This window comes from Hibiscus syriacus, unplaced genomic scaffold (assembly GCF_006381635.1).
Source record: "Hibiscus syriacus cultivar Baekdansim isolate YM2019G1 unplaced genomic scaffold, ASM638163v2 tig00012523_pilon, whole genome shotgun sequence".
Taxonomy (NCBI): domain Eukaryota; kingdom Viridiplantae; phylum Streptophyta; class Magnoliopsida; order Malvales; family Malvaceae; genus Hibiscus; species Hibiscus syriacus.
The window spans coordinates 642797-670267 of NW_024062285.1; the positions used below are offsets into that span (position 1 = coordinate 642797).

At 33.7% G+C, this 27471-nt stretch overlaps 3 protein-coding genes and 1 pseudogene across 9 annotated transcripts; 2 read left to right on the forward strand and 2 right to left on the reverse strand.

Annotated features, from left to right (window-relative positions):
* Nucleotides 1-1578: 1578 nt before the first annotated feature.
* Nucleotides 1579-18177, forward strand: LOC120205608 (golgin candidate 3-like). 6 transcript variants are annotated; one of them, XM_039205459.1, is made up of 15 exons: nt 11032-11449; nt 12312-12410; nt 12670-12798; nt 13348-13464; nt 13737-13872; nt 13974-14038; nt 14170-14337; nt 14442-14528; nt 14723-14869; nt 15434-15730; nt 15826-15891; nt 16112-16314; nt 16717-16771; nt 16973-17158; nt 17731-18177. In XM_039205459.1, the coding sequence occupies exons 1-15, from the start codon at nt 11237-11239 to the stop codon at nt 18034-18036; spliced, it is 2274 nt and encodes a 757-aa protein (XP_039061390.1). In that variant the 5' UTR covers nt 11032-11236; the 3' UTR covers nt 18037-18177. The 6 variants fall into 6 exon arrangements, with proteins under 6 accessions (XP_039061393.1, XP_039061390.1, XP_039061391.1 ...); XM_039205463.1 differs by lacking the exon at nt 17731-18177 and adding an exon at nt 17612-17715 and having other exon boundaries at nt 11034-11449; nt 13734-13872; nt 16973-17159; XM_039205458.1 differs by having other exon boundaries at nt 11237-11449; nt 13734-13872.
* On the reverse strand, nt 3811-5193 carry LOC120205609 (F-box/kelch-repeat protein At3g61590-like). 2 transcript variants are annotated; one of them, XM_039205466.1, is made up of 2 exons: nt 3896-5193; nt 3811-3861 (listed from the first exon to the last, which is right to left on the reverse strand). In XM_039205466.1, the coding sequence occupies exon 1, from the start codon at nt 5143-5145 to the stop codon at nt 3934-3936; it is 1212 nt and encodes a 403-aa protein (XP_039061397.1). In that variant the 5' UTR covers nt 5146-5193; the 3' UTR covers nt 3811-3861; nt 3896-3933. The 2 variants fall into 2 exon arrangements, with proteins under 2 accessions (XP_039061397.1, XP_039061396.1); XM_039205465.1 differs by having other exon boundaries at nt 3811-3858; nt 3893-5193.
* A 748-nt stretch (nt 18178-18925) lies between the features above and the next one.
* Nucleotides 18926-19753, reverse strand: LOC120205610 (RING-H2 finger protein ATL67-like). The gene has a single exon (XM_039205467.1). It carries the CDS (start codon nt 19691-19693, stop codon nt 19118-19120), a length of 576 nt encoding a protein of 191 aa, XP_039061398.1. The 5' UTR covers nt 19694-19753; the 3' UTR covers nt 18926-19117.
* A 4484-nt stretch (nt 19754-24237) lies between these two features.
* Nucleotides 24238-26546, forward strand: LOC120205611 (annotated as a pseudogene).
* Nucleotides 26547-27471: the final 925 nt, after the last annotated feature.

Genomic DNA, 27471 nt, shown 5'->3' on the forward strand with positions numbered 1-27471 from the left:
ATTTTGTTAATTTTTTTAACAATAACAAGATATATTACATCATCTAATTAAAATATATTAATTTATTCAAAAAATAACATGTGGATATGTTTCATCAAATTATCGTTAATCAGTGGCGGATTTAAAAAATTAAAAAAATAAGATCTATAATTTTAATATTTTATTCTAAAAAAAATGGGGTATTCATATTTTTCTTATTTTTACTATTTTCATTAATAAATTAAACTAAATTTAACATTCTTCTCAAAATAATAGGTGTGCAGTGGCCTCCTTAGGGAGCTACATACATTCGTCCCTTTCATTAACAATATATGATGACAATGATTTAAATGGAAGTGAGTTAAAAGTTTAAGGGTTATATAACAAATAAATACCTAAAGTACATTATCTTTTTCATTTAACTATCTAAAGTATTTTTATGACCAAAGTAAATACCTAAAATTATATTTTTGGTCAAAATAGGTACCTAAAGTATTCAATTTTTTTATCTAAGTACCTAAGGTATTCTTTAATTAATGTCACATGTCAACTTTTTTAGAACTTAAATGAAAAAGTTTGAACAGTAAGTACCTATTTTGACATAAAATACTTTAGATACCTATTTTGACCAAAATATACTTTAGGTACTTATTTGTGATATAAGCCAAATTTTAATGATTATAATGTAATTTTTAAAACTATGTTGACCAAATTATAAATACTAAAAATATTTTAGGTATCAATTACAGAGTTTACCCCTATATTTTGTTTTTGATTTTTAGCGGTAATTTTTGAAGCAGGTGTGTGCATTTTTAAGTAGATTTGGAAACTAGCCAAGTAAGGGAATTATGATTCGGTCAGGGGTGGTGAGCTCTTTGTTTATTAAAGTAATCTCATCAGCTTCTTTCTTAATTTGTTTTGGTAAATGGTATTTAGTTTTAGTTGGCCTGTAGTATTTGTTTTGTTTTATTAGATTAAGATGAAGAACTAAGGTCTGATTAATAAAATAATAGGGTAAAATACACAAATGATCCTCAACTATAGGATACTGAGTTATCCCTAAATTATTAAAAGTTATAAAATGGTCCTCTTAGTATAATGTGTTGCTTTGTAGAGCCTTCAATTATTAAAAGTTATAAAATGGTCACCCGACTATTTATTATGTTCGAAACTCATCCTTTTCCGTTAAAAACTAACGTTATTCTAAGCTGAACGTTAACTCGCTAATTGTGATATGATAAAATATGATCTCATAATCTCAAACTATTACATATTCTAATCATCATGTTAACACTCAACTTAGACAATTACCAATTTTTTAATAGAAATTGACAAGTGTGAAACATAATGAATTGTCATGTGATCATTTTGTAACTTAAATAGACGAGGGACTTAACAAAGCAACATTCTATAGTCAAAAGATCATTTTGTAACTTTTAATCGTCAAGAGACTTATTAAAGCAAAATTCTTTAGTTAAGGGATCAATAGTGTACTTTAATCTTAATAATATTAGAAAAACTATACATCATCTCTTTAATAATAATAAATAATAATATAAAATTAGAGTTATTGTAGGTACGAGGGCAGAAGATAAAAGACTAAACTTTTGAGTAGCCCAATTGACCTGGTTGATGGATGAATCTTTACCATTAAAAAAAGGCATAAAAATAGGGGATGAAGTGGCACATGTATTAATAAGGGAATTAGTTTAAGTGATAAATAATTTTATATCGTTTAAATAAAGTCTTAGGTTCGAGTCTTTGTGTAAATAAAAAATATTTATTGAGAGATTCACCCACTAAAATTAATGTACGACATGAGTCAAACCAAATTAATCCGGACGAAATTTTGAAACGAGAGGACAACCAAATGAAAAAGTGGCAAAAGTATTTTATGGTATTGGTGCGTGGACGCCGACTTGTGGGTTGAACGACTCCACCCAAGTTGATGAATATAAGAATCATAGGGACTACTTTGTGAATTCAAAAAGCAGCCGCCCACACCGTTGGTCGTCCAGTCTTCCTAAACATATCCTACGTAAAGTTATTTTATCAACCATTTATAGTAATTTTAACATATGGCCAAATTAGTGGTAACTATGGGATTTTATTCAATCATGAGTTGTTATTATTATTGGTCAAACTATATTTTAATCCAGGTTTATTTCAGCTTACAGAAAATGCATATGGTAAAGTAATTTACACAAGCGAATTGGAATGTGTTCACAATACAATCCATCACGCTATAGTTTTGGTGAACTGTTCGTGTTTCCTTCAAATAATATTTGATTTTGTTTGTTAAATTAAATAAAAAAAATATGAATAAAAATTATATTCATTTAATAAACAAACGAACACGAATATATGTGTGTTCGATTCATTTATGTTCACGAAAAAACTCATTTATTGACTCGTTTATTTATGTTCATGAACAAACTTGTCTACACGGTTGTCATTTTTTTTACATTTTAAATATTAATGAAGATGTGGACTAAATTGAACACGTGATGAAAGTTTAATTTTAAACTATGAATATTAAAGAGTTTAAACAGTAGTATCATAATTTTATCACTTTTCTTTACATTTCAAATGAAACGTAAATCTAAAAATTGAATATATAAACTAACGGTAAACAAATACTACACGAACATGCTTGTGAACACATTTGTAAACATTTAAATGAACATGTTCGCTAACAATAAGTAACGAACGCGATATAAAAAATTAAACGAACACAAACATCTTCAAAAATAAACAAACAAACACAAACAAAATCTTATTCGTTCAAGCTCAGTTCATTTACACCCCTAATTTTCGCGGGGGATTACTGTTCCAAAACACGACATAAACTTAAAAGTATTGCTGCAAAACGCACCATACTGCAACAGCCTCAGAAACTATCATCTAACGAACTTCGGATTCGTATTCTATTGACATTGATATTTACCGGTTAGTTTCGGGCCACCGATCGTCGAATTTCAATTACGAGGCTTCACAATTTGGAAAAGAGGTTGCGGAGAGTATGTTCATGTTGCTGGTGGTACTAAATAAATCGGTTGAATCAGTAAGGCAGGGAACGAGTAAGGGGAAACTGCATAAAGACAATGAAAAGAACATACAGTTCGTGTTTAAGCTTTGGTTGTTTCAAATAACATCGTATATTTTGCCGTGGAAGTTTTATGGGAAAATTCACCTTTTAGAGATCCCTTTACGTGCAATCCAAGCATCAAGATGTAATCCATGATGCCTGCATGCATCCTCCAGGAAAGCACAATCATGCTGGATTTGCCTAACGAAATAAAATCGCCGTCGTTAATCCGTAAAGAAATCGATCGGTTTTCTTTTTCTTCCCAACATGTTAGGAGACCGACTTCAAAAGCCTTTGTCGGACAATCGAGATCAGACTGCTTATGCAGAGTTTTCTCTCGGCACTGTATTTTTTTTCCCGAGTTTTCGACCTTATAACGAGCCTTTGAGGTCCTAACACGGATGCATCAACAAATCCGATTTGAATATGTTTCGAAAACTTATGAGATGGTATAATAGCCTGGAAGCATTTCCAGGAGGACATGCACATGATGCAGAACTTAAAACATTTGGGTATAACATATGCCGATACATCTACTCGAAATTTGAGACTGGTTTTCATTACTCGAAATTAATAAATCAAATACCGATAATTAAACAAAAATAAATCCACAAAAGTACATGCAATAGTCACCTTAAGAGTTGAGGTAAAATCGTATATCCATGATACATGCAGCAATAAGCAAAAGGACCATAGAACTTTGAAGTAACGATTTAACATGGGAACCAAATGGAAGTTATATACTATGCGGTTAAGAAAAATTTGGAACTTGTGTGTGTATGTGCAGTATATGCTAATGGAGAACAATTACCAATAGTTTCCATTTTCATAAAGATATAAGCAGCTTTACCATTCCCGGAGATAAACTAAGGATCAATTTCGAGCCTCGGTTCGAAGCAAAAACCGGTGAACAGCTGGAGCGGGAATTTCTTCGATACAGGACACTTGGTTGACCATTTCCAGAGTTTCCGGTTCATGTCGAAAACAAGAAGAGCCGGAGCACCATAACTTTGGATGTATATGAGATTATCAGTACCGCTACTAGCGAAAACATCGTCCAACTCACCGAATCCTTGGAAGAACTTATTGGGCATACGAACAACCTCAACCCAATTCCTACCATCCAAAACCCAGATACCTATGCCCTTGATTATATTGGGCCGGTCTTGCTTCCCGATCCCTCCCACCATCACTAGCTTTTCCTTTAGGTTCATCAGTCGACCACAGGTAAGAGGGCCCGGTACTAGAATAAAACTCTGTATCAAAGAGGAAGATCGGCTGGTGAGATTGTATGTAACTAGACCATGACGATTCCCAGGTGTGCCACCCCCAGTTGAGTAAATCAGAAAATATAACACCCCATCACAGATTACACTTTCATCTCCACCCCTCCATCCTGTCAGAACCTCAGTCAAGGAGGTTGCCCACATCATTGTTTCCGAATCATAAATATGAATCGAAAGGTCCCAGTGGAAAAAATTTCCAGGAACTTGTTTAGACTTCACAATGGATACAGTGTAATTGTGTAATGTCCGGTCCACTGAGATTGACAGTGCACTGTAATCAGAGAATTTCACACCCGGGGGCTCCTCAAGCTTCTTGCAAAGTATGGTGATAGGGTTACAGATATGAAACTCACTTCTACTATCATTGTCCATGAAACAAACCAACCCACATGACGAGGCAATGAACCAGTTGGGAGTCTGAATGCAGGGCAGTTCGATGCCATACCACTTTCGGAGGATCCGGTCATAGGCATAACCAACGGGTTCATCAGAACTCGTGAATATGAAATACCAAGGCTTTTGTGATAGGACACTTGACAAGTTCCATAGGAACCTTTTAGAACTGACAATTTCATGCCATCTTCTACACACAGAACCAGCTCTGAATATGCTAGCAATAGGGTGATAAGCCAAGATTCGTTCGAGCAAGTCATCAGGTAGGATTAAGTCCGCAGAAACCACAGCGGTTTCTTTATTACCTTCATCCTTCAGTTCCGTGAATGACTCAAAGTCACCACTGTCTTTTGACAAGTCATCAAAGCAAGGGCTGATCCATGAAGCCTCTCCTTTCATGACTAAGAGCGGGTAAAGAAAATTCCTGAGAAATGAATTTCTTCACAAAACCAAGCCAAACAGTTATCATCTCATAATGCAATAAATCATGAACAAATGTGGAAAAAAAAGCACATAAGCTATGGGTTTTTGAGACGTTTAAGTTAAAATACCTCCTTTTGAGATATCATTTTCATGGGTATTCCATTTGGGTTTCTTCAATTTAGGTATATACTTTACAAACCAAAACAAGTTAGCCCGAAAATGATTTTTTTAAATAATCTAGGGTAAGTACAAGACAATATCTGTTCGAAGATATCTCTCAACCTTTTAACATTGAACGATCACACACCAACTATGGTGCTCGAACTCGACTCATCAAAAATAATAACAATTCTTTTCGTAGTCGAAAATGATACTCAAATTTCCACTCTAGGGTAGCTTTTGTGTCTTCTTCTATCGATTTGCTTTTAACGATTAAAGAAAAGTCTTTTGCCCTAGGATTTAAAAAAATTTCGAACGAAGAACAAATCGAATTCAATCAAAATGACAAAAATATATAAATTATATTTACCATAAGCTATTATACTGAAAGAGACCCGACTGAATCAATATCATCGGACACTAGAAAAAAAGAACAAAAATTATCGTAACCAAATACAAGAAAGGAACTTTATTATTACTAATAACTATTAAGTGGGATAAGTTAGTAGTATTTATCAAGATGATCCAATTTTTTAAGAGTTAAATACACAAATGGTCCTCCGACTATAGGGTACTACTTTATTAAGTCTCTCGACTATTAAAAGTTAGAAAACGATCCTTTGACTATAGAGTGTTACTTTGTTGAGTCTCTCGACTATTAAAAGTTAGAAAATGGTCACCCGACTATTCATTATGTATCAAACTCGTCTTTTTCTGTTAAAAAATTAACAGTATTTTGTGTTGAACATAAACACACTGACCGTCATATGATAAAATATGATCTTTGAATTTCAAATAACTATCATATATCGTTCATCATGTTAACGTTCAACTTAGACAACTACCAGTTTTTAACAAAAAATGACGGGTTTGAAGCATAATGAATAGTCAAGTGACTATTTTGTAACTTTTAATAGTTGAGGGACTTAATAAAGCAACATTCTATAGTCAGAGGACTATTTTATAACTATTAATAGTCAACTGACTTAATAAAATAATATCTTATAGTCAGGGGACTATTTTTGCACTTTACCCTTTTTAAGAAAAAATAATGACGATGAGGTATCTGAGTAATTAACTAGTATAAATGGCCATTATAGAATAGCATGTTTGTAATTTGTGTGTCTATACATATCTATCCATTTAATGTGACATATTTGGGAGTTTATCAAACATGGGATTATATGAAAGGCAACTAGTTATAAAAAAATATGTCTTTGAATTTGATTTGAGTTAAAGAGTTTATACTCAATTTAAAATATAATTTGAATTTTGGATTAAAATATATATTTAAATAAATTTGACTAGATATAAAATAAATAAAAAAATCAATAAAATAGATATCTAAATAAAATTTAGAGAAAAATATTATAATCCTAAATAGATATAATAAAATGATATATTTATTATTTTTTATATGGTTACTCTTTATTTATTTTTCTAACCACCAGTATCTGATCTATTGACCAACTAATTTGGGTTGGGTAATGTAGAGGCAAGAGTGATCATCCCAATCCAGTTTGGTCCTTTTGCAATCATCAGGATTCAAACCTCTAACTTTGTTTAAGGGATCTAATTCCTCGTCTCTCTGACCAACTAGTTGTTAGTTTTATTTATAATACAATAAAATATATATTATTATTTAGTATATTGATAATAATTTTCTAAACTATATAATTAATATTACTAATACTTACCGGATTATGGGTCCCATGTATTATCTCAAAAAGGGATATTACTTAAAATTCATTGTCATGCAAATCTTGTGGTGCAGTGGGTTACATTTTTTAATGTTTGATGTGTTTGTTTTAATTACAAAGTGTGGGTGGCCCGGGAAGAAGAACCATATTAGAAACGTCTAAAATGTGGAAAATGGTGGAATTTGTGGGGTCTTTCCCAAAATTGTCCAACTTTATTTATCAATAATTGTTGACAAATTTGTTATAATATCATTTGATATAATATTTATTTAATAATAATATGTAAAGTGTGATTATAAGATAGTTTATGTTTAAAAAAACTTAACTATTGCCAATAAACGTATACCCTGTAGGTATATTTACTTTAACTTATGACTTCTAAAAAGAACGATATTATTTCTAACCACTGAATCTACCTTATGAGTTGTCATTTAATGTAACATTAGTTATTTAATTAGGTAAACAACATAATTAATCACCATCTTGTAATTAATAAATTATATATCGATAAATTGTTATATTAACTTGGGCTGAATATTAGTTAGTATTTGTTTAAATTCTTAATCTTTTTATATTGAACGCTTTTACCTTTATTTATATAATGCTCGAACTCGAGATTAAAAATTATTTCAAGCACATAACGATGATGATCTTTCTCCATCTACCCAATTCCTCCTTGCACGTAGTGACAGAGACACAACTTAGCGAGGGTGGATACGTGCATACTACTTATTTTACTGATAATGTCTACCTTAAAAATTTTCATGTCTACATGAAAATTTTTATGTCTAACTTGAAATCTGAATTTTTTTTATTAATTACTTATTTTACAAATAGTGTTCATTCTAAAATTTTATTTGTACGCATTATATTTTAAATTTTTACATGATAAATATATGTATGCGTCCACCATAAAATATATTTCTTAATCCATCATTACCGACACACAGTCGGCCTAGGATGGCTCTCTTTCTCGACCTTCTTTCTTTCTTTTTATTTTCTATTTTTCGAGTTTTAGGGTTTCATCAAGAAAGGAACGACTGCGATTTTCCCAAGAAAGGGTTATCGAAGGAAAAGGGTAATGCTCGGTGGAAAAAACGCCGTCACCAATGGAAAGAAATATGGAGAGCGCTCAGCTGAAGACGGAAAGCTAGTTAAAGATACTTCGAACTGTAAACGCCGTCACCATGACTCTCGAACTTGTATATTTACTGTATCGATAGTAACATTTTTAGAGAGAGAATCACTAAAAGGATTACAAGTCCAACTAGATTCTGGTAGTGAGGAGACATGAAGATTTGAAAAGGTTTGAAATTTTCCTTCTTCAACTTGCATTTGTCACGTATTAAAATAAAGGGCAAACTACATATTTAGCACATAAATTATTGGTATTATATCATTTTTAATGCTAAAACTTTCAAAAAAATTTTAAAATTATACCTAAAATTAGGTTTTGTTTTATTTTAGTATCCTCCAAAATTTAACTTTAGGTTTTTGAAAAAAAATAAAAGTTTATGTGCTAAAACGAATCAATACTGATATCTTCGTAATAAACGTATTAAGTTTATAATGACAGTTGTCAGTTGTTAAAATGAAATAAAAAATAAACATTAGATATTGTTTTGAAAAAATTAAAAGTTCAATTACTAAAATACATAGTTTATCCTAAAATAAAAAAACGCTAAGTTGGCCTCTTGCCTTTAATACTAACAATTATCTTTAGTTTACATTAGTTTAAGGTGAGACATTTCCGACATCTCATATGCATTCCGCCGTTTCTGACATTGTTAGGTAATTGCTTTATTAATTTCTTTTCTCTGTTATCGATTAGATTGTAAAGCAAACAATATGCAAGATCCTACGAATAACATATATTTATCACGATTATGAATACAATAAATATTATTATGATGTTATAAATAATGTGATTGTACAATAATAATTTCAGACGATGTTATTATCATTATATAATGGTCAATATCACTAAATTATTAATAAGGAATTATTAATAAAGGTCTCTTTGTAAAAAAATTATATACTAAAGGTACACTAGAGGGATAATCTTCTTAATCTAATTTATGTTATAAATTGTCGAGATTTAAATATTTAACTTTATTTAAGAAATTTAATATTTTATATCACTAAATTAACTGAATTTTAGTTAAAATATATTTATTTTTAAAAATATAAGTAAACATGTAGATGATATTTATAGGTATATGTGAAAAAACAAGTAAACAGTTTAACAAAAAAGAGTTGAGAACATTGTTAAAGGAAAATAAATAAAATAGTTGATAGCGTTGAGCATTAATAATTTATATTAGCTAATAAAATAAAGGAAATAGGTTAAACTGTAATATATTAAAACAAATGTATTAAATAAAAATATGCTTAACATTTAAATTTGATTTTGCGCTTAGAAACTCTATCAACTATTACTATAATAATAGTTCACTTAAGAAGGAAATGATTTATTGAGAAGTTTGATTTTTACTATAGTTTTACTCTTGGTGATGCCTTTTTTTTTTTATTGTTTTATGGATCTTTTTCTATGTAAAATTTATTTCAGTATAAGAAATTTGACAAGTTGGATAAAAAATCTAAATACTAATCTATTTCGTAAATTGGAATTATTCAATACAAAAATTGATTATAAATATTCTTACGCCACGATTATTACTCCTAGGACAAAATTCAATTTACATTATTTTTATTTTATTTTAACTATTAAAATTACATTTCTAGCTCTCATATTGTTTTGGTTGACACCTATGTACATAATTATAAAATCATTTTATAATAAAGTGCTGTGTTTTAAAATTGGGTCAGAAAAACTCTTATGACATATAATTTCAATTAAAAATTTAATTAGAAAGAGAATTGATGATGATTTATTTTTAAAATATAAGTAAATACTAAAGTTTATTTTTATTTAAAAGTTTTTATTTTTATTAATATTATATATTAAAAATGAATGAGTATTTTTAATAAAATTATTAAAATTTCGTAAAACGATTAGTTCGAACATAAATCATGACATTTGAAACGATCACTTGAAAGAGGCTTTAAAGCCATTAAGTGATACCCAAAAAGATTTAGGGTAAATGATTTCAATTAGTAATGATTGATACAAATAAGATGAAAAATAAATTATATTTATAATTGAATTTTCTCATAATGAACAATCTAGATTGATTTAAATGTACGGCTAAGATAAAAGCCACTTATAACAAATACTCTAGAAATTATATCAAATCACAACACATAACTTTTAGATGATTGTAATTTAGTTGGGCATCAAAATCTTTGAATATTCATTTTGTACCAATGCTTCGGGTAATATCCAATCTGCTCTTCATGCTCCTCTTTTTCCAGTTTTGTTGTTGTTTGTTTTTAATTGAAGAATGAGATATAAAAATATTGATTGGCCTTCAAAACAATATGTCTGCATGGTGATTATTTTTCTGTGCTTAGTTATGGTCAATAACTATTTGTTGACTCTTATCATATTGCAATTTTTTATAAAAAAAAAGAACAAAATTTGTATTAACCATTTAAAGCATCATTCAGTGTAAAGGAATATAAAGTTCGGGCAAACATCATCAAAATGGAGTGAAGCGTGAGTGTGCTACCCAGGAAGCAAGTGTATGAGCAACCTGATTTGTCGAGCGTTGAGTATGTGAGATTTCCAAGTTGGAATGGCAAGCCAGTAGTTGAATGACCTCTTCAAGATGGAATCTAGCCACAGACAGTTCTAACGTTTGACGCTGTAATTGTTTTACTAAATTCAACGCATCACTCTCGATGATAAGTCGAGGTGCATTCAGCGAGAGGCCAAATTAAATCCCAATCGCAGAGGCTTCGATGATCTAACATGATGTGTGTTAATGTGTCGATTGTTTCGACCGTCTTACTCTTACCTATCAAATAACCATTTGATTTTACTAACAAAAGGTCGGGTTATAACGGGCCAAGGCTTGAAAATCCGCCCGATCGATCTAACCAGTACTGTTGTTTGCGTAGATTAATAACCCTTCCTCAAAAACTAATCTCAAAGCTACTGCTTTTCCTGTTTATTTATCAGCAATAGAAATTAAATCTTGAATCCATTATTCGAACATTTTTGTTTGCCCTGATTTCATCGAGGAACATCTCAGATTCACTAGTATTTGTCCATTTTTACAAATTGATTGCGGGAGCTTTGTAAGATGTGGAGTTCAATTGCGGATTTGAAAGAGAATTTGAATAAGATCACGCTGGGTGTGCTCGACGACGAAGACGAAGAACTCGAGATCTATGCTTCTGGGAATATAGATCACTCGCCATGCTCTGAAAGAAGGAATTCTCATAGGTTTGCGCATTCAAAGCCCGTTTCCCTCTCTCCGGTCGCCAATGGAACTGATTCACCAATTAATTCTGAGGTATTATTGCATTTAATTCTCGTGCTTGAATTTTTTAATTAATATTTGGCGCCTCTGAGTTTGGAATAGATTCAGCTTGCTGTTCAATTTCTTTATATTTCATATTTCATATTTGATAGTTTGATTAGTATTTCCCCCCTTTTAGCAGTCTGGAATCAGGCTTTGTGAAGTGATAACTTAAGCTTCAGAAAGCTTTTTTTCAATCAATTATTTGCACTGGCTATTATTTCTGTCTGTACTATGTAAAGAATCAGTGGTAGCTCGAAAAGTTTGACTTGATAAATTCAATTTCAGAATGTTCATTGCTTAGACTTTTATGTGTATCTTGGTGAGGTTTGAAGTTCTTTTTTTTTTATAGAAGTGAGGTTTGAAGTTCTTGATAACACGAAACAGTGCTGAGATAGTTCAAGGATCTTTATATGGATGCATGAAACTTTTATTTGGTGATTGTTAGTCTAACACGCAATACTAGTAACAATTTCCCTCTTATTTGTTCTTGGGGTCTTAGCAGTGAATGAGAACCTCTGCAACCCAGCTAGCTGGGTTTAATCTTTTCTGGTTTTACAGTTGTCATATTTGAGTGAGGAACAGTGAGAAAGACTTGTTCGGGTTTGTAATGTTCTCTGCCTTAATATTTGAAGAGCGGGTGTTTTAGGATTGAATCTCTAACCTCTTTGGGGCTTCCTAATCTCCTCTTTTGGTATCAAGAGTGGCTGTTTGCTTTTTGATTGAGTTAATTGTAGGCTTGATTTTTTCCCTTAATCTCATGGAAGGTACTTTACTAGTGGGCTTGCCATTTTTGGGGCAGTTGTACTCTACCCTTCATGCATGATAACTGATCTCTGTTATGTTTATTATGTAGATTGAAAGATACAGAGCTGAAATCAAGAAGCTTCAGGAATCCGAGTCTGAAATTAAGGCTTTATCATTCAATTATGCTGCTTTGTTAAAAGAAAAAGAGGTATCTGCTATATCTGCTAATTGTGGTATGGTTTGATTTAGAATATCTTGACCCAGCTTGGTAGTTACAATTATGACCAGTGATAATTTTTTGACAACAAGGGCATGTTGTGGTTGTAGTTCTTCCAGTTTATTTTCAGGATTGATCTGAAATTCAAGTCTTATAAATGTTAACAATGCAATTATTTGTAAACTGTTCTAGTTTTTTAACATTCTCGAATGGCTTCTTTCTCTTCATTTGCCTTGCATTTCATTTCCAGGAACAAATTTCCAGACTGAACCAAGAGAATAGCTCATTGAAACAAAATTTGAATGTGACAAATGCAGCTCTGGGTGCAGCTAGAAGTGAATATTCCAAAGTATCAAGTAATGGATTTAATGCATCCAAGGTAGTTTCTAGTCTCAATTAGAGTTGTTGTCTGAAACCTATTGTTTATAGAGAAATTATGGAATTTATGCGATAGGTTCTGCAATTCAGAAGGCACATGTTGTAGTTCCATGTAATAAACCTAACATAATGTGTGCTATTGAATGTGCTGTAACTATCTTGCTAGAAGCAGATGTAAGTAAAATGGATTTCATTGTATCATGTTTCACACCTTTGGCAACCTTGAATCTCCCTTTAGGTATATGCCATAAAAATCTAGAGATGAATCCTTGTCTTAGAAGGAAAATTGGCTTTTATTTCTTCTAACCTTGCGTTCTTGATGCCTGTCCTTCAAGAAATGAGTTGACTGTGATGCTTGAATCGTTTAGTGGCTCAAATATGTAACATACATGATATTAATTGTTTAGTTTTTGTCCTTTTCTTGTACTGGAACATGTAATCTGTTGTGAGTTTGTCTTGAATTATTATTCCACTGCCACCAGGTTAGGATTAACCTGCTTTCCTAATGTACTTGTCTTTATTGGCTGATCAACTGTACCCATTTCTCCAGGGAAATGGTGATCAGTCACCACACCAACTGCGTAAGTCGGCAAGTATAGTAAAAAATCGTCATGGTGGAAACCAATTGTCCAATGGTGTATCCTCCAAACATGATGGAAGAGAAAAGGTAATGCCACTGTTGCTTTTCTTCTTCTCTCTCCACATCTCTATTTTATTAAAAGAGGCATTATTAGGATGTTTGGATATAATTGGTATTTCTGTTTGTTTCCCCTTAGGGGATACTAAGCACATTCTATTTGTTTTCTCATTTCATTCCAATATAATTTTTTTCCTGTCTCTCTATTTGTTCTTTTGATAGAATTCTATTTGTTTCTTTAGATAATGAGTGAACTTGACGATTATATATATATATATATATATATGAATGTCTTCTAGGAGCTTGCAGATATGCTGGAAGAGAAAAATAGGTCCCTGGAGGCAGTTCAAGCTAATCATGAATTACAAATAAAGCAATTGAATATGGAACTTGAAAAGGAATGTGATAAACTAGGGAGTCTACATATGAGATTGCAAGGTATATTTGTACACCTTGAAGTCCCAGTTATGATACTTGCAAATATTATCCATTGTCAAAGAAAGGAAACATCATCTTCTTCTTTATCTGTAAAATTCCAGAGGAGCACAAGCAGAATGAGTCTTTTCAGGAGGAGCTTAAGTTAATGAAATCAGAGAAGGATAAAGTAAGCTTCTAAATTGTTCAGTGTTGATAGATGTGATCATTTATTTGTCTGTTTAAAGTAAACCCTCCCAAACCTTTCTTTTATTGTACATAATTGTTCGGTGTTGATAGAAGTAATCATTTATTTGACAGGCCTTCACTGAGCTGAGCAAACTACACAATGAATTGAATGGAAAAATAGTAGAAATAAGACGTTTGCAAATAGAGTTGAATAGACAGGAGGATGTAGGTGCAGATGATACAGTGAATAATTTGAAAAGAGTGATTGCCGCCTTGGAGAAAGAAAACACCCGTCTAAAGGTGGATACCTCCTTACCTTGTTAAGAGTTTCCATTTAAGGAAGTTTATTATAATCGATGGGGAATATTCATCCTGAATGTGCTTCTGTTTATGTGCTCTTGTAGATGGAGAAGATTGAACTAGAGGCTGCCCAGGAAAGTACCAGGAAATCTTTGACTGGAAAGATTGATCCCAATGCTTCAGAGACTCCGGTAATATCCAATTTGCTATGCATGGGCTATATACTCTGCAGGCTCCTCATTCCTTTCTTTTTGTTTTGTTTAGGTGTGCATGTGATTTGATACATTATTGGTTATTGTTGTTATATTTTCTTTCCAGAAAGTTTTAATCTTTCAGTTTTCCATTTTATCAGTTCTTTTTGTATGTAATATCTTTTTTTCTCCAGAAGGTAGATTCATCAGGAAGTTCTCCCCGAATGAAAGAAATGGAGCTATCACTACAGAAAATGGAAAAAGATCTGGAAGAAACATGTCATGAAAGGGATAAGGCTTTGCAAGAATTGACTCGTCTTAAGCAACATTTGTTAGAAAAGGTTGATTATCCCTGAACTTTTGAGGAGTTTTTGATGCAATTTGATCTTATATATATATTTAGGTTTCACTATGGTGGCATCTGTCAATTTGTCTAGCATAGACTGTTTGATGTTAAAGGATTTCTTTGTTCCTCTTGACTCGTTATATTGCATTACAATCACTTAGTGGAGTCTTGCATGCAACTGTAGTTGTCTAGCCATTATTTGCAAATATTGCAAAAGGTATTGCTCTACCTTGGTGTCAGAATTCGTACCCCTCTCCTTGAGGGAAAAAGAATAGAAGAATTCTGACATCTGTTTTTTTGAAAAGAAATGTAGTTGATTTTGTAGCTTCTTGTATTTTGTTATAGGTTTATGCGGATGATGATGTTGACAACATGCAAATACGAGAGAAAAATAGTAGTGTGGTTGTCTAACTTTAAGCTTTCATTAGGATCAACTTCAACTTTCTGTTTCCTTTGCTACATTCTATGAGGATCCTGGAGCCTGTACGTTTTAAAGTATTTTCTTACAATTTATGTCATCAAAATTAAACATGGTTTCTCTTGCTGCAATATTTTTTAGGAATCTGAAGAATCAGAAAAAATGGATGAAGATAGTAAAATTATTGAAGAACTTCGTGAGAGCAATGAATATCAGAGAGCTCAAATTGCACGCTTGGAGAAATCCCTGAAGCAAGCGATGGCAGATCTGGAGGAAGATAAGATGATGAACAAAAATGAAATCCAAAAATCTAGGGAAACCATAGATGATCTGAATAAGAAACTTGCAAACTGTATAGGAACAATAAATGCAAAAAATGTCGAACTGCTAAATCTTCAAACTGCTCTTGGTCAGTACTATGCTGAAATTGAAGCAAAGGTAAGTAGATCTTTAGTATTGTATACGGAAAACTCTCAAGTAAGTAGCGGCTTAAGTGAAAACTTGGATTTAATTCTTACATTGTTCTGTTATAGGAACATTTGGAGAGCGATTTGGCTCTAGCAAGAGAAGAAGCAACTAGACTTTCTGGTCTTCTGAAAGTATAGTCTTCTAACTTTCTTGTTTAATTGCTTCTCTACATTAATAAATTCACTCAGAAATGGAACTTATGGTTATGAATTTAATACTATTTATAAATCAGAGATTTTCTGTTTAGTTACTTTGAAGTTCCTTTTATGAGGTGGAATGTGGATAAGCATGTTCCTTGAAGTCGAGTTTTTTTCCCTGCTTTTCTTTTCTGATCATCTATGTATTCTCCAGGCTGCAGATAAGCATGCAGAATTATCAAAGAAAGAAAAGGAAGAAATTCTGGCAAAGCTTTCACAAACAGAAAGAGCAGTAGCAGAAGGGAAAGCAAGAGTAAACAAGCTTGAGGAAGATAATGGGAAACTAAGGCGTACTCTTGAGCATAGCATGACTAGGATTAACAGAATGTCTATGGACTCTGATTATCTTGTTGACAGGTTAGCCCGTTTATATGTTGAATCATATTCCTACTGTGAGGAATTGTCTACATGTTAGAACTGCATATATGTATACAAATTACTTGCTTCCTTTAGTTTTGGGATGGGCTCTTCTTTCCTTTTGATGGACATTTGAAACCTCCTTTGGCATGTATCATCTACAATAAATTGATCTGCATGATATGCCATGTAAAGGAACCCCTTTATAAATAAGATAGATCTTAAGTGAACCAATTTTGATTTCTGAATTCTTTGGTCAATACTGGAGTAAGTTTCAGAACTGAGATCTGTCATTTCTGCAATAGTTTGTGACTTTGTGTTTAGAACCAGCTTAACATAATCATAGATGTCAACTGAAACTAACTTCCATAATTTAGAATGCTAATTTTACATTTCTTGCAGGCGTATTGTGATCAAACTACTTGTGACCTATTTCCAGAGAAACCACAGCAAAGAGGTATAAAATGGTTCAAGTAAATTGTGTAACAGAACTAAATAATGAACTTTCTCTTCTAATTTCCTTTTGCATACTGATATTTGATATAATCAAGGCTGTGGCAGAGTAAGAATCACTTACTGCACTGATCTCAATTGCACTTCTTCTGGAAAAGATACTGCTTCTGGGTTAAAATAGATGTTCTTTCTTATATTATTGTAGGTTTTGGATCTTATGGTTCGGATGCTGGGGTTCTCAGATGAAGACAAGCAGAGGATAGGTATTGCTCAACAAGGTACTGGAAAAGGTGTTGTTCGGGGTGTTTTGGGTCTACCTGGTCGCTTGGTTGGTGGCATCTTGGGTGGAGGTTCGGCCGATGTACATGCAACTATCACCCCTGACAATCAGGTAGTTGTTTTTTTCACCTTGTTCAGAAAACGGATTTTCCAATTGGTTTCTCTGCTTTAGGGCTTAATGAGTCAACAAAGTAGTCTCTCTGAAACCGTTCCATTTTCTCTATCCATGACATGCAAGTTCAAGTCACCTCAAATTATGACAATTGGCATTTATTTTAGTGCTACCAATCTGGTCTTCCCTTGAAAACAAATCCTCAACTCAATGCCCCCCCCCCAATTTCCTCTGCCTTCATGGGATTAATGATTTCCTCTAGCATTTAATTTTGCATTTCCTGGGAAAAGTTTTGTGACTAAGGCTTAGATTTAGATTCGAGAATCCACAATATATAGATGGAAATTAGCTCATGTTTTCCGAGCAAAGGAATTAGGTGGAGAAAGAAATGAATAAAATGAAATCAACAGTCTCTTTACAAAGAAAGTCATACCAACAAAGAGGTCAAAAGCTTACTCAAACCATTGAATGAAAACATGAATGTTGAGAACAATCAAATATCACTCAGCCTTGACTATGCTTAGTATCAGGACACTTGAAAATCCAAGTCTAAAGCATATTTTTCACCTCAGTCTATTGCAGATCTTTGGGTTGATTTTCTGCTCAAGGAAACCGAGGAAAGAGAAAAGAGGGCAGAAGATGCTAGTAAGTCCAGCAAAGAATTACACGGGAGACCAAATGCTGCAGGACCTACTTCATCTGCTTCTGACCAAACAACTGGTGCTTCTGGTTTCTCTAGGCATGGCCAAAACACAAGCCCTGTACCCTCGGTAGGAAATTTTCGGCAGCTCGAGCATTCTGATTCCGAATTCTCAACCGTTCCTCTCCCGACATCAGAAGGTAGCGGTCGTCTATCGAGACTACTACCAAAATACTGAAGGGTTTCTTGTGTGATGTAATTATTCAGAAGTATAGTTTCTTTATTGGATGGTGTATCCATGATGAATTCACTTCAAAGTCTTCGACCAATTCCTTCATACGCTTGAAATAAGAAGAAATCCCTCCATTGTTCTTGTTTATATGCCCAATTTTATGTGAAAACGTATATGGTGGCAGAAAAAGAATACATGACATGAACATTGTGGCATTTGGTTTTTACTTTGTATACTCTTCCAATCTCGTTTATGTTTCCACACGAAGTTTGAAGCATCTTCCTGTAGACCATGGTAATTATATCTATTAATTTTGCAAGTTAAATTTAACTATTCAACTTCTCTAAGTTAGTGTTAAATGAATATACTATTTAATATAAAACTCTTGCATCACTTCGCTTCGTTTTTTTTAAAAAATTTTTATATTTAATTTATTAATTAATTAATTCAGATTAATTACTCATGACACTTAAATTCAACGCTCACGTTGTCACAACAAACCATGGTTTCATATATATATATATATATATATATATATATATATATATATATATTCTTTGCACAATCTGGCACGACCGGTTTGTTGTACAATGTGGTTCCTTTGTTAGCTTCTGTATTGTCTGTATACGAGGTTACAAACTGAGAGCTCTAGGAACAGTAAGTGCTTAAATAAATGCTGTAAATTATGCATTCCCCTCCAGAAATATTTTTTAGAGTAGGTATAAATGTTACTTAGAGTAAAATATTTTTGTATGGAGTAGACAAATAAAATTTAAAAATAAACATATCAGTAAAATAAACAATAAATATTAAAAAAATTAGATTTCAGGTCTACACGTGCCCACTAGAGTATACATGCATCAGCCAGTGCGGCGGAGGGGAATAGATAAAATTTATTAAACAAATTCCACGACTAAAAGGAACTCCCAATTGATGTAAAACAATTTTTTATAACCCAAATTCTGCCTGAAACGAGCAAAATCACAATTCACTGAGCCAAGAAACGTCAATCGTCAAAAATAACAGAGAAAAAAAATACAAATTTAGCCGAATAAAAAAGTGAAGAAAAAGGAAGGCATCCCAAGAGTCATCTCCTCCTCCTCCGATCACCATCGTACTGAGACAAAGGTACGAGTTCCGACAAAGGCGTTGAAATGGGAGTCGGGAGCGGCGAGTTCCGACAAACGGGACAAGAGCCATTAAGTTTCAGCCAAGCATCAATACAAGTAACATGAAAATAGTGTCTACACTCGGGCATCATCCTCAACATCTCCAAATCTCTATACTCACATAAACATATCGAACATATGGTGCTGACAGAACTAGAACCCGCCGCAGCAGCCACCTTCTTGCTGAACAGGAACTTGGGGTAAGAGTTTATAACGGCACGGTCGAGCCCCACGACGATAACGCTTTCTTCGTCGTCTTCATGATCTTCTTCGCCGACGAAAACAATCCTGGGAAGGATGATTCCGTCGGAGTTGGCGGCTGCGATTGGGTTTGGGGAAAAAGCGGGTGGTGGAGGAAAGGAGAAGCGGCAGCAGATGTAGGAAGTGAGGAGGAGAGTGGAGAGGAGGACGAGGAAACCCAAGGCGAGGACGATGGCATAGCCGATGCCTAAGTTGGTGAGATAGGTAGGGGATGGAAGTGGAGGAGTTGACATTTGGGGCTAAACGAAGAATCCATTTGGCAAAGAAAGGTAAAGATTTTGGAAGAGAAGGTGGGTAGATGACGCTTCAGCAGTTGCATTTAATTTATTACTCAGCAGGGTGGCATTTCTTGTGATTCACTCCCTTTTTTCAATTTATTTAATTATTTAAATTTACGTAAACTAAACATTATTTAATACATAAATTGTCAATTTTGATTCATTTAGTATATAATTTTTTAGTTTTTTTAAATCATATCTAATGTTTAGTTTTCATTTCATTTTAGTACCCGTCGTTGAAAATTTAACGAGTTTACAACCTAAACTATTAGTTTGGTTCGTTTTAGTATTTAAACTTTTCATCTTTTCAAAACTTAACGTGAAATTTTGAACGAATGTACTAAAATGAAACAAAAATTAAAGTTTTTAACGACAAATACTAAAATGAAACAAAAACTAGACTTTAAGTATGATTTTGAAAAAAAATTAAAGTTTAGGTACTAAAAAGGATCAAAATTGATAGTTTAGGTACTAAATGTGTAATTAAATTTAACTAATTTTATTGGCTGAATTCTAGTTTTGGTCCTTCTATCATTCTTAAATTTAAAATACAGTTATTGTGCTTTGGGATAATTTGATCCTCTACTTTTTTTTAGTATTATTAATTAATCATGCTAGAATTTATGATTCAAAATTTATTATAATTTGATCCAAAAATTTTTTTAAATACGACTCGTTTTGTGAAAAATAAATTGAAAGGAAAAACATTATATGCATTTCTTGAAAAAAATTAAGTTAGGTTTTTTTTTGCTTGTGTTACTATACATTATTTTTTTCGTAAATTATAAATTTGATAATTAAATTTTACTCTCTCGTTTATTTTACCCACTATATTTTAAATCTTTTCAATTTTCTCACTAAACTTAAGACATTGAGGTTTTTTAATCACTCAACCGTTAAATAGTTAACGACGTTAAAATTGGATATTATATAGATGCAAAACGACGTCGTTTCATAGAATGGCATCAGTTTTAATGTTGTTAACTATTATAGGTATAGTGACCAAAATAGGAGAGAGTGTTAAGTTTAGTGACGAAATAACTCGTGAAGAAATTAAAAAGTTTTAAAGTTCGGTGAGTAAAATAGGAGAGAGAGTAAACTTCAGTGATTAAATTTGTAATTTACCTTATTTTTTGAACACTAATTGCAAAAAAGAGAAGTGAAAGAGCAAAGGGTGCTTTTTTCTTGCCTTTTGAAATCAAAGGGAGAATTCTCTTTCTCTAGTTTTTTTATCTCTACAAAAAGGAAAAGCGTTCAAACTCAAATAAAGTTTTTTCATTGAAAAATATTTTTACAGTGGGACATGCAACATTTACTCATCAAACGTGATGCATGTACCCCTAATATTAATTCCCATACGTATTTCTCTTTAATTATTCACGACGGACGCACGTTCTGTAAACGTAATTGTCCGAAAAATTTATCTTGATTTATCTTAAAGATTCAAGAAAGATCTTATATGATTGAATCAGATCGAAGCACGTCGGATTCGAATGATTTAACTGTCCTGTAATAGACCACAAATTGTAAACAACTAGTTCCCCTTTAGTTTGCCTGATCAACCGCCAGCTGTTCTCTAACTACGAGCCTTAAAACCACATTAGCTGAGACCTAAACACCTTCGCAATTCAATGTAACATTCAATTATGCAGAACTGCATTTGGTGTGTGTAATTGTTTAAGTGGTCTCGGTAAAAAGAAGGACAAATACTCGTCCAGGTCACTTTTGTTTCAATTTCCCTCGATTTTTAGTATCAATTTTCAAAAATATTATGTTTCAGTCACTTATGTTATTGATTTGTTATAATTTGACGAAACCCAGAAATTCTAATTCACTCCCTTTTGGTCTCTTAAATGTTAATCCAATATCCTCTTTGTCACGTTATCAAAATTAACGGTTCGGTGATCAAATTATAACAAATCAATAACATAAATGATTAAAACATATATTTTTAAAAAATTTTGATGATGAAAATTGAAATGAAAGTGACCTGAACGGTAGTTTATCCAAGCCATTAAGAGTTTAATCACATTAACTTGATGAACAAAGATAATAATAGCATGGGGGAAAGACTAATCCCCAAAATTGGGTTAGAGTGTATGACAAAAGCACAACAACGTGATGGAGCCAAGATTAAAGCCGGGTGGTTATTCTTTTTAAGCCATGCATGGTTTGATGCTTCTTTAAGGCTGAAAAGCAGAGCATTGGCTCCCACCTTTTTCATACGCTCTCCCGAATACTTTAATACCATGCACCTTTTTCATACTAATGATAACAATAATGTTATTCATATTCACCTAAGTGTAGGAACTCTATAGTTTTAACAATGATGTTTTTCACCCTACTACAACAGTCGTTGATGCTCGAATCAACGATCTCTAAGAACAACAACGATTTACTTAACTACTAAGGTAAGATTGTCCGTGCCTATAGATGTATTATTATTTGTGTTTTAACCATGTTTCCTTTTTTTTTCTCAAGTTGTTGGAGGAGATAAGATAACAAGGTTGTTTGACCTTGAGCCGGAAAATAAGACTAATTGTAATCAAATTGGTAGCCCTCTGTTAAAGATGCTTATACCATGTTTGATAAAGAAAGAAAAGGTGTCCCCTTTCTCTTTCACTTTTGCCTTTAAGGTAAGCCATTTTGAAGGGGGTGGTGCCTAGGGTTTGAGCTGATATATTAATAGCTGTTCAATTTAATCAAGGAATCAATGCTAAAAAAAAAGATTAAAGTTGGGCAATGGCGGTTGTACCAAATACTAAGAAGAATATTAAAACCACAACTCCAATGCTCATCTATCTTTCTACAATGATCATGGTTAGAGGATGCGATGCGAGTCATGGGGATCTTAAGGCTTTCTTGTGATATTGTTGTGGCCGCCATGGAATGATCATCTGCACACAGCCCCCGAGAATGGGGTTCGGACGATCAAAGACTCTCCCTCATAGCCGTGCTCAACCACCTATGCAAGCAGCCGAGCAGCAGTCCAAGTGAAAAACCACCACCGGAAATAGATGCAGACGGCGCATTTTTTAGGTTTAATCTGAAAATAAGTGTCAGACTATATTGTTTTTCTCAAATAGGTGTCTAAAATAATTTTTTTATTTCATCCAAATGTCTAGCGTTACAAATTTGACTACTTTAAGTGTCTCGATCATAAGGACCGTTAAAAAGTTTGTTAAGTAACACATTTCATAATATGGTAAATTTGAAGTTTTTACTTTTTAAAAAACCTGAACTTTTCTATTTTACACAAAACACCCCATAATTCATAAAATTTCTAATTTTCAAATCTCAAAAACCTAATTTCCTATTTGGCCGACAACAAAGCGGTGGTTGGAAGTGGAATGACGATTGATGGGTGGGCTTCGACAATAAAAAAATGGCAGTTGATGGGTGATGCTGCGACGAAAGAGAAACATAAAGGAGAAGAAGATGAAGCAATGACATTGCCCTTTGCCTCTGTTTCTCATTCTTTGTCGCCAACCTGGGTGTTGGTTGTTCGACCAACCATCGTCAATTTCATTTCCCTGTCGTTGTCGGACTTACCGAGAATGACTCCGGTCAACCAATAGGGTGGAATTAGAGATTTAGGGACATTGAGTTTTTTTATTGTTTTAGAAAAAATTAAGGCTTTTTCACAAATAAAATATTTTTTAAATATTTTTAAATAAATTTTCCAAAATACTTTTTTAACGTTAACGACCGATGCATCTAAAACGTTAACGTTTGTAACATTAGGCACTTGAATGAATAGAAAAAAAATTAGACATTTATTTAGAAAAACTGGTATAGTTTAGTCACTTATTTCTGATTAAGCCATTTTTTAATAACATAAACAAAGGGGAATCAGGTTCATTGTTAGTGGTTAAAAAAAGGTAAAATATACAAATGGTCCCCCAACTATATGGTGTTACTATGTTGAGTCTCCTTACTATAAAGAGTTACAAAATGATCCTCTAGTTGTAGGATGTTATTTTGTTGAGTCTCCAACTATTAAAAGTTACAAAATGGTCAGCTGACTATTCATCATGTTCCAAATCCATTATTTTACATTAATACAATTTACAACAATTTGAGTTGGATGTTAATTTGTTGTTTGATATATGATAAAATATGATACCAGAATCTCAAACGACTATCATATCTCATACAACATATTAGTATCAAGCTCAGATTACTGTTAATTTTTTAATGGAAAATGACAAGTTTAGAACATAATGAATAATCGAGTGATCATTTTGCAATCTTTAATAGTCAATGGACTCAACAAAGTAACATCCTATAGTTGAGAGACCATTTGTGTACTTTACCCAAAAACAAAATAATACTTGGAAATTTAAATCACTTGAAATTTCTTTATTAGACGTGATCAAATGTTTAACCCAAAACATTTGGGGCTTATTTGCTATAAGGCCTAACATGTAACAGTTTGATTCAAGCCCGGCATTCAAAACGACGGAGAGCAGCATAGCTGATACTCGTGCGCCATTCTCTTTAGCAGCCATAGGAATGAACACCACACTTCCGCTATCGAAGTCCTCAAGACTCCTCCGCCGCCACATTCGTAAACCCCACCGTCGCCTCTGCACCGAATCCGACCCACAACCGCTAACGCCACCGCAGGACGATGAAAAAAAATCAACCAAGCAGTTCAACTCCTCGAAACCCCACACCCAGAATGGTCATCTTCTCAACCCTTGCAGTCGCTCTTATTCTCATATTCGCCTTTACCTCCCCTCTTCATCTTGAAAATCACTCGCAGCCTGCCTTCCTATTGTCAAGCCCTCAACTTCTTCGAACATCTTCGTCAAAACTCCCCATCTCCAGATACCCAATTCCTTTCTCATTCATTCCAAGCCCTTCTCGAACAAGCGGGTCGAGGACCGGATGCTGCATCACGGTTACCCGAACTGTATCGAGCTTCGAAAGAATGGGAAGTTCCTCTAATTGTCAATGCCGCCGCACTTCTTATTCGATTCTTGTTTTTTGACGAACTCGACCCTTCTCTTAAAACCACACACGTTCGCAATGTTTTGATCGATTCTCTATTGAGAGATGGTCGTGTTGACCGCGCGCTCAATGTGCTCGATGAAATGCTTCAATCGTTATCGGAGGTTCCTCCCAATGACATTACTGGGGACATTGTTTTTTATGCTTTGACCAAGACAGACAGGAAAGGGAGGAGCTTGAGCGATGAAGAGTTAGTTAAGTTGGTTTTACAATTCGGGAAACACTGTTTTTCCAAAGACAAAGTGGCTGTCCCAGTTGGTTCAGTTTATGAGGTAAAGGGCAAATCTTTCAAGCTTGGGATTTTATGCACGAACTGCAAAGACTGGGAGCACCCCTTGAATCTTGTCATTTCAATATACTTTTGTCCGGGTTAGGGAGGCAGGGAGACCTTAAAAGTATGAACGCCGTTTTGGCCGAGATGAAAGGGTATGGCATTCAGCCCAATGCTTTTACCCTAGGGATAATTATTAAACAGTTATGTAAGTTAAGGAGGGTTGATGATGCAATGGAGGTGTTCAACAAAATGAGCGAAGCAAGTGAGAGTGACGGTGTTTCGATTGAAGCCGACATTGTTATCATTAATACCTTGATTGGTGGTCTTTGTAAAGTAGGGAAGCAAGAAGAAGGGTTGCATTTGATGGAACGAATGAAGTCCGCCAAGGGCATTGTACCTGATACAGTCACTTATAATTGCTTGATTGATGGGTTTTGTAAAGTTGGAGAGATCGTAAGAGGGATCGAGTTGTTTGAACAGATGAAAGAAGAGGGAGTTTCACCTAATGTGATCACTGTTAATATATTGATCGATGGCATGTGCCGACATGGGAGGGCTAATAATGCACTTGGATTCTTCAGAGACATGCAGGGGAAAGGGGTCAAGGGCAATTCGGTTACTTATACTATAATTACTGCTTTCTCTAAAGCTGATAATTTCGGTAAGGTGGTGGATTTGTTTGATGAAATGGTGAGAAGTGGATGCTCTGCAGATCCTGTTGTTTACTATAGCTTGATCTCTGGTTTTGCCGAGCTGGAAGGTTGGACAATGCCGGTAATGTTTACTCAAAGTTGAAAGCAGCTGGGTTCCATCCCGACATTGGATGCTACAATGCTCTTATTAGTGGATTCTGCAAGATGAGAAAGACGAAGCTAATGAAATCATCAAGGAAATGGAGGAAGCGGGAGTTAAGCCCAATACTGTCACATTTAACACTGATGTCTTTCCGAAGCTGGGAACTTCACACTTGCTCGTAGGGTGATGAAACAGATGACGAAGGAAGGCCTCAACCCTACGGTCGCCACGTTTGGAGCTCTTATACACGGATACTGCTTAAAAGGAAAACTCGAGGAAGCCAGGAAGCTTTTCGATGACATGACTACCACAGCAAAGATTTTACCAGACACGGCAACATACAACATTCTTATAGAATCTCTGTGCAAGGTTAACGATGTCGAAGCCACGCTCTCTCTGATGGATGATATGAAAGCAAAGGGGTGAAGCCTAATACCACCACATACAATGCAATGTTCAAAGGACTTAAAAGAGAATAATCTGTCGGATGATGCGGTTTTACTGATGGACAGTATGATCGATAACAGTTGCCATCCTGACGATCAACCCATGGAGATTCTCACAGGATGGCTTTCGACTGTTGGTGAATCGGAAAAATTAAGAAGCTTCGTACAAGGAAACATGGTTTCTACCTTGACTGCATAATATGGCTGCAACACGAGGATTGTGTTATATCAGCTGTGTATGTGACAATGAATAAAGCCGGGCCGAACTGTTTGTATTATAGGGGAAAATTTTAAACAGTTTCGGTAAACATCTTCCGTGACTTGTGTAGCTAATTACATAATTATTTTTTCAGTCTTTAGTTTTATTAATTTCATCATTATGATTTTAAATATGTATTATATTTCTAAAATTTTATTTATTATTTAACTTAAATGTGATATAATAATAATAAAATATTAAATTAAATTAATCAGGTTTGTATTGTATTTGATAATCACGGAAAGAAAAAACCTAGTCAATGTCGGTACGTAGTTGCATGTAAAGAACACGAGGTTCCTATCTCCCCTTACAAAGACTCGTATACTACATACTTACCCACACGTTTACGTTAAATTATTCCAATTAAACGACACAAATATATTTTCCACTGAATTTCGAATAAACATATAACAAATTTTGTTTTTGAGTTTAATACTAATATATAACGATTAAAATATACAAAAATAAAACTATAAAAGTGTGAAGAATGAAACGAAAGAGAAAAGGATGGAATTATCATCTTGTTGCAAGATTTTATATAGTACCCGCTCTAGTTGGGACGGGAATTTGTATATTTAGTGGTAATAGGCGGGTGTGGATGTAAAAAGTCGTACCTATCGTGGGTAGTGGGTAGGTGATGAGTTTGAGACCTTATCCATCCCGTATCTACTCGCTCCACATTCGCCCGCCTCACATCCGCTCACCCACTAAGTATCCACCATATAAATTTTAGATCATTATGAATTTAAGTATAATTTTAGAAAATATTTTTTAAATCTTAAAATTTTATAAGATCTATGAGGTTACTGCCAGGTGAGTATGGACGGATACAGTCGGGTACGAAATGAGTGGTGTGTAATAAATCGGGTAGTGGTGTAAGGGTGGATTTAAAAATATACATGCATAGGGTAGGTGTGAATTTAAAAATTTTATCTATCGTAAG

Bases quoted from the DNA above. Each gene is read 5' to 3' on its own strand.
- LOC120205609 (XM_039205466.1), bottom strand. From the start codon at position 5,145: ATGAAAGGAGAGGCTTCATGGATCAGCCCTTGCTTTGATGACTTGTCA.
- LOC120205608 (XM_039205458.1), top strand. From the start codon at position 11,237: ATGTGGAGTTCAATTGCGGATTTGAAAGAGAATTTGAATAAGATCACG. The intron at 11,450-12,311 runs GTATTATTGCAT...TTTATTATGTAG, and splicing joins ATTCACCAATTAATTCTGAG to ATTGAAAGATACAGAGCTGA. The intron at 15,731-15,825 runs GTAAGTAGATCT...GTTCTGTTATAG, and splicing joins ATGCTGAAATTGAAGCAAAG to GAACATTTGGAGAGCGATTT.
- LOC120205610 (XM_039205467.1), bottom strand. From the start codon at position 19,693: ATGTCAACTCCTCCACTTCCATCCCCTACCTATCTCACCAACTTAGGC.